Below are 7,332 nucleotides of genomic sequence, written 5' to 3' on the forward strand. Positions count from 1 at the left end.
TGCTGCCTCTTTCAGAGAGAGGCAGCAGGGAGTGGGGGGGAGCAGAAGACGATGCTGGGGGGGGGAACCAGCTTTTAAGCCAGTTCACCGCAGCAGCATCTCCACAGGGAGCAGGAGAGGTAGAGGCACTGCAGAAATGGTGCAAGCAGGGACTCGCACTGCTTCTGCTGGAATTCTGCTTCTGAAATGTACAAGGTTCAGGCACCACAGGGCCAGTCCCCCGCTGGCCCCCTCTCCCTGCAGGGCTTCCGCTTTTGAACTGTAGCAAGAGCCTGGTAGGCTCCTTATAGACTAAGCGCCCTTATAGACTAGTCAAATAGTCAATGGAAATCCCATTGACCATTATTTTAGTTAATTAATCTAAATTTAACATCCCTAGTCTGATCCAAATTTCCCCAGACTCAGCATGCTGCTGGATTTACCCACCTAGGAAGCATGATGTGCTAAGATACCCCTTTTTAATAAACAGAACACTGCAAGAAGTTGAAAAACAATGAATAGCCTAGCAGCACCTTAAAGACTAACAAAACAGACGGTATCATAAGCTTTCGTGGGTGCAACCCACTTCTTCAGATGAATGGAGTACTAAAAGTCTAGATCCAAAAATAAATAGAGAATGGGGGAGGAGGTTATTCCCTGCTTAAGAAACTGAAAATATAATTTGGATAAATGTAAATACCATCTGATGTCATTAACATGCAATTTTTTGCCACCAATACAAGAGAGAGTCTCTTACTCAATGGTAGTATATTCACCCATACATGCATAATTTTTTCCTCAGTAACAATAACTATGGCTAAGTTTACGTAACTCTTCAGGGAACACTGTTCATCCAAATCTAGCCCAATTCAAAAATAATGCTGCTATTTCCAAGTCTACCAATATACACAGGACATGTCAGTAAATACATTTCATTATATTTGTATTGGTGGGTTGATTAGGAAAGCTAGATAAAAATGCACAACTTCCAAGGCGAGATTTGCAGCCGTTACAAAAAAAAAAGAAGGTGATGTTAATGTTTATGCAATGCTTTGAAGACATTAAGCACTGTACATCAGGAAGTGCTAGGGATTATAGAATTATCCTGTGCTTAGTTGGACAGCTCCAACTCCTTAGATACAAGAATCGAGTTAGCCTTTAAAGAGCAATCTGCAGAACACAAGAATAATCAAACAGTTGTGGGGTATCAGTAGAAGACGGTAGAAAAAGATGTGTGCAAGAGGACAAGGCCGACTTAATTCAGTTCGTAAGAACTGAGGGGAAGAATAAGCTTTTGCAAAAATGTAGCCCAAAGGAAACGTTGTCATTGTTTTTATTCCAAAGGGAAGAGTTTATTTTCCTAAACAAAAACTCACTGCTGTGTTTGCAGTCCGAATATGGTAACATTACACAAGCACTCGACAGCCTGAAAAGTTCTATCTTCATTGCAACTGCTTCCCAACCCAGAGAAGTAGAGGCTTGAGCTACCATGTGAAAAGCAGCTGGTGCTTGGGCTCTCGTGCCATTGGGGAGCCCAAGTCCAGAGTCCAGACTGCTATTTTGAATGTACTAACTCCAGCCCTGCTAGCCCAAGTCTATCTACCAAGGGTGGAAGTCTCACTCCTTGTTGCAGTGTAGACACACCAAAATGGCATTCATTAGAAACTGACCACATTCAAGAGCAAAGTTACCTAGACAATTCACAGCATCTGAGCTCAGAACAAAAATCAGAAAGTGAATACATTACTTACAGAATAAAAAGGTGACTTTTATTACTATATTTTTAAAATACTGTTGGGTTTCATAATCTATGGTGAAAAAATGTGATTTTTTGAAAGCTGACTGACCCATTAATGTCTCAGTTTTATTGTGAATCATCTTCTGAAATCTAAAATAATCAGATTCATAGCAGACTTCTGAACTAATCATTAACACACAAAAGGGCGATGATTAAACTTAAAAATGTCATAGAATAAGGCGGAACTCATCTTTGGGGCAAAAGTCTTCTCTCAGGGTACGTCTAGACTACATCCCTCTTTCGACAGAGGGATGTAAATTAGACACTTTGAAATTGCAAATTAAGCCGGGATTTGAATTTCCCATGCTTCATTTGCATAAGCACATCATGGCGCTTTCAAAAAAGCACTATATCAAAAATAAAACCCAAGGTTCACAGGATACTTTTTAAAAGGCTTCTGTTTTTTAAAGAACTGCATCTAGACTGCGGTTTCAATTTCGAAATAGCGCTTTTTTGAAAGAGAGCCATGATGCAATTACGCAAATGAAGTGCGGGAAATGCAAATCTCTGCTTCATTTGCAATTTCAAAGTGTCTAATTTATATCCCTGTCCCTGCGTGGGGCTCTCCCAGATCCTGACATAGTCCCCACCCCCCCAGCCATTCCTCACCCCACCTCTCAGGTGCAGGCCTCACAGTTTGAGGACCACTCATCTAGACAGAATACAGCTCCTGAGCAGAGCTCAATTGACTTCTGTGAGGCTCCCCATCGGCATAAAAATTCACTTAGCAGGACTGGGGTTTAAGAATTTATAGAAAAGAGGAGACTCAGGGGGATACCACAGAGGCCTATAAAATCATGACTAGTGTGGAGAAAGTGAAAAAGAAAAGTTATTTACTTGTTCCCATAACACAAGAACTAAGGATCACCAAATGAAATTAATAGGTAGCAGGTTTAAAACAAACAAAAGGAAGTATTCCTTCATGCAACACAGAATCAACCTGTGGAACTCCTTGCCAAAGGTTATTGTGAAGACCAGGACTTTAACAGTGTTCAAAAAAGAGCTAGATAAATTCATGGAGGATAGGTCCATCTATGGCTATTAGCCATGATGGGTAGGAATGGTGTCCTTAGACTCTGTTTGGCTATGTCTATGCTGCGAGTTTTTGCGGCAGAAAATATGCTAATGAGTGACTCATTAGCATAAGTTGTGATATCATTAGCATATTTTCTGCCATTTCTTTTCGCACAAAGAGTTTTTGCACAAAAAGAAACAGTGTAGCCTCTTCCATTTTGCGCTAAAACCTGTTTTGCACAAGATCCTTATGCTTCTAGAGTCCCTCATTAGCATATTATCTGCCACAAAAACTTGCAGTGTAGACAAAGCCTTTGTCAGAGATTGGAAATGGGTGACAGGAAGGATCACTTGATGACTACCTGCTCTGTTCATTCCTTCTGGGGCACCTGGCACTGGCTACTGTCAGAAGACAGAATTCTGGGCTAGATGGACCTTTGGACTGTTTATAGGTTTTATCAATTATTTTTTCTTCTCACAGTGGTAGTACATTTTTGGTGTATGCCTCAAAAAGACAAAGGCTAAAGATTGTTTTTCCCCTTGCGAAGTGTACATGTGGATTTCATTCATTCACTGAAAACGTTTAAAAGCAAAACTACTGATTGATGTAACAAACATTTCTTGCTTAAAACTGTTTTCTGTGAATGTACTTTAATTGCTATGCCATGGCTGCAAAAGAAACCCCTTCCAAAACAATATAGCAATGCTGGTTAAGCAGTTGCCAGCATTCTCATTATAAAACACTTATTTTACTTTAATTCACACCTGGACTGAAATTTGGCAACATCTCAGTCTAAGAATGGTTGAAAAACTACCCTCACTACCAGATATTGTTCAAACTGCCCTGGCTGTTTTTCAGTTCCAGGAGAGGATCTCAGTTATAACAGACCATCACGTTTACCTCTTCTGATTCAAAAACTGCTTTGTCTGGTTGTTTTAAAATGAAAATCCTTCCCCAAACCATGTGTGCTCTTCAAAGGGTTTATATCTGAAAGGTCACACGGACTAAGTCACTATTTTTTATTCCTCTTTTCTTTGCTTTTAAAAATATAAAATGTCTAACATCATGCATCAGAGGGTGTTAGAAATCAGAAGGATAGAGTTGCATTCTCTGCTTTACTTCAGACATGCTATGTGCCATTTATTCTAAGGCTGTGTGCCTAAATCTAGATTAAAAAAATGACCTTATTTCAGAAGTGCTGAGAATCCACTATTCTTGTGGACATCTGATTGCACAGTCCTCTCTGTAAATCAAAACACTTTAAACTAGATTTTGGTGTCTAAGGGCCTGATCTTGCAAACAATTACATCTGTTCTTAATTCCCCAAATGAAAGTGTGTAACAGGGTGGCACTCACCTCCCATAAGACCCCCATCTGGCCAAGTGCATGTGCTTGCACTGTTCTTCAGCCTTTTTTGGCTACTCAACCTTCTGGCCAAGCCACACTCCTATGGGCAATGCAAACCCCTTCCAGGATACACACTTAACAGGTGTCCATCCCTGTGCCTGCTGCTAGTGTCTCCAAATCTGTTCCTCACTGGGAGAGTGGTACCTCCAGGGCTTCCCCTGAAGGAAACAACTTCCTTGCCCCTCGTTCAGGGCTCTATCACAGTTCATCAGTCTTTAGCCAGCTCTCCCTTTGGATCTGGTGCCCCTTCAGTTTCTTTCCCCACTTGGAGAGAGTGGCATTTCCAGGGCTTCTCCACTTGGAGACAGCTTCCTCAGCTAACTTCACAGTCTGCTCTCCTTAAACTCTGTCCTGCACTGACTGCTGCACTGTTTTGCAGTTCCCTTTGTAAGCCTTCCTAATCCCTGATTGGTCAGTTCCTCCTGCAGACAATCTAGCCTCTTTGGAAGACTTCTCTATTGTTTGCTGGGACTGGGTGTGGCAAGACCACAAACTTCCAGCAGGGGGCTTCAGGGCCTCATTCACCCCCATTACAGAATCCCTTTAACTTCAGTGGGACATGTTAAGTGCTTAAAGTTAAGTCAAATATATGCTTAAAGGCTTTGCTAGATTGGAGCCAAAGTTTGAAATTGTTGGACATTATCTCTCTGGGCTACAGTTTCTCCATCTGTAAAACAGGGATAACAAGACACATCTCATAAAGCACTTTGAGATCCAGGGATTAAAATAAATAAATAAAACTGGTCTTTTCGTGGTTTGGGGGGGATTGATGGGGCTGATAAAGAAAAGAAATAGCTATTACCTACAAAAAGCAAGAGTTATCATATACATTGATATAACTATGTACTGACCTTCTGACACCAGATGCTTGGCAGAGCTAGAGTCTGAGAGGTGGACTGTGTGGGGCAAATGTAGTATAACTGGGTGTGGTTCACTATCCCATGTACTGGCACATAGACCACTTACAGAGCAAAAGAATGAATTTGGTCCACAGCCTTAGCTAAAGCAGCAAGAAGTCCTGTGGCACTTTATAGACTAAGGGACGTGTTGGAGCATAAGCTTTCGTGGGCAAAGACCAGATGGTCTTTGCCCACGAAAGCTTATGCTCCATGCTCCAATACTTTGGTTAGTCTGTAAGGTGCCACAGGATTCCTTGCCGCTTTTGCAGATTCAGACTCACAGTGCTACCTCTCTGATGCTCCACAGCCTTAGCTAAGTGGCAGCTAGCTTTATAGCTTAAGCTGTAGAGGCCCATGTACAAAGCTCCACGGGTTTAGTTCTGCCTACTGGTTACAATAGCACAACAGAAGTATGGCAAGGGGCATAAAATAGAAGCCAAAGGTCAAGGAGGATGACATGAAAGCAGAGACTTAGATAATATTCCTCTAGCTCCCTCATGTTTGTTTTCCAACAAGTTTTTCAGTGCACTTTACAAACATCACTCATATATACAAAGTGGTTCCCCCACGCCCCCCCCCCCCCCCCCAGAGATGGAATAAGTAAAAATAGAAGGCGAAGCAAGAGGAAACAAATCAATATACCTTTAAGGAATGTCAAGATGGACTTTAGTAGAAGACACAATGATCATCTCTTATTTCTTTTCACACTGGTGACTGAGATACAGAATCATGGGGGGACCAGAATCATGGGGGGACCAGAATCATGGGAGGGGGGAGTTTGCTCTGCTTTGCAGATTACAACTCACAATTTAATGGGTTTTGGGTGTGGAGAAGGAACTGACTGGCAAAGTTTAAGTCCATGGTGAGCTATGACAACCCAATTCCCTCCCCCCAGCAACATATTTGCAGAGTGGGATGATTCTGCTCAAGGGAAATAAATCCATGTCATATTGCCCAGGTGAAAACGGAGCAAACGTTTGGAAGGATTGGCTGAATTCGCCCTTAGGGTTGCAAATGCTAAATTGTGAATCCTGCTGTGAGAAAGTAACGCAGGGAGGAATCAGCCGAGAGTGAATGCCAGCTCGCAGGACCAGCTCTCGGTGCCTTAGCCAAACAACTAAACATACTGCAGCGAGATCAGGGCATTGGGACTCCGCTGAAAAAAGGTTTCGGGGTGATCTCAGGGGGCAGGGGGTTTTCGGATGCCTTATTTCACGAAAGTTACTCGAGACCGTTGCTAGACGACTCCTTGCTCAGTGGGGGAGCGGGGCCGCGATAAAATGGACCATAGTCCGGTGGCACTTCGGAGACTAACTCAGAGCTAGGGATAGTCTCCCGGGCTGGTGGCTCCGGGCAGTCCGTGGAGTGGCGATTTGGCGGCGGGGGGGGGGATTCGCCGGGACTCTGGGAGACCGCGGCCGCTCTGGGAATCCAGCGGGTCCCGCTGGGCCGGTGCCAGGGCTTTGCTGGATGACGAGGGGGCGGCTCAGCCCGGAGGGACTCCTGTGCGGGGGAGAGCGAGGCGGTGCGCGGCAGCCGGGTGGGTCCTGCTGGCTGCGCGCTGGGACTGGGGTGCCGGGGGGTGTTTGGGGTGCCGGGGGCTCTGTGCGGTCCCGGAGGGTGGCTTTGCGCGGGGGGGGGGGGGTCTGGGGAGCCGGGGGGTGACTCAGTCTCTGGGGCTCCGCTTTGGGTGATCGGGGCGGCTCTGCCCCCCCCTCCACACTCACCCCCTCCTCCAGCCCCCCGGACACTTACTGGGAGGAGCAGGAGCGCGGCGGCCGCGGCGGCTGGGACGCTGCGCGGCGGGGCCGGCCCCCCCATGGGGATGGGGATCCCGGGGCGCCCGCGCCCCCTCACCGCTCCCACGGGAGGCGCATCCCCCCGGAGCCGCGCGAGTTCCCCGGCTGGTGCCCTGCGAGGGAGGCAGGGCGCGGCGCGGGGAGCAGGCAGCCCTCCGCCCCCGCCTCCTGCCGCCGCGCTGGGGCCGGGACAGCCCCTCCCCGCGGGCACCGGGATCCCTCGCAGCGCCCCCTCCTCCGGCCGGGCCCCCCCCGCGGGGCGGAGAGTGGGGGGTCCCCACCAGCGCCCCCTCCCCGCCCAGAAACAGAGGCGCCCCGGGAGCTGGCACCGCTTGGGGAGGGAGCGGAGACATCGCGCGCGCGGGTCCCACCGAGCCCTGGGCACAGTGGATGGAAGGAGCCGGCTCCCTCCATCGCAAGATCCCCCCCCGTCCA

General features: G+C 46.8%; 1 protein-coding gene across 3 annotated transcripts in view; it reads right to left on the reverse strand.

Annotated features, from left to right (window-relative positions):
- The window catches only part of CRHR2 (corticotropin releasing hormone receptor 2), a 274,374-nt gene extending 267,320 nt beyond the window's left edge, over window positions 1–7,054 (reverse strand). For 2 of the 3 annotated variants that reach the window (XM_075922875.1, XM_075922874.1), the window contains exon 1: window positions 4,149–4,561. In XM_075922875.1, coding sequence (XP_075778990.1) covers window positions 4,149–4,155 — 7 coding nt within the window. In that variant the 5' untranslated portion in view covers window positions 4,156–4,561. Of the gene's footprint in view, window positions 1–4,148; window positions 4,562–6,853 lie in introns of those variants that run through there. The other variant, XM_075922873.1, reaches the window with a different exon arrangement.
- Between the last annotated feature and the right edge of the window lie 278 nt (window positions 7,055–7,332).

The sequence above is a fragment of the Pelodiscus sinensis genome, chromosome 2, assembly GCF_049634645.1.
Source record: "Pelodiscus sinensis isolate JC-2024 chromosome 2, ASM4963464v1, whole genome shotgun sequence".
Lineage (NCBI taxonomy): Eukaryota > Metazoa > Chordata > Testudines > Trionychidae > Pelodiscus > Pelodiscus sinensis.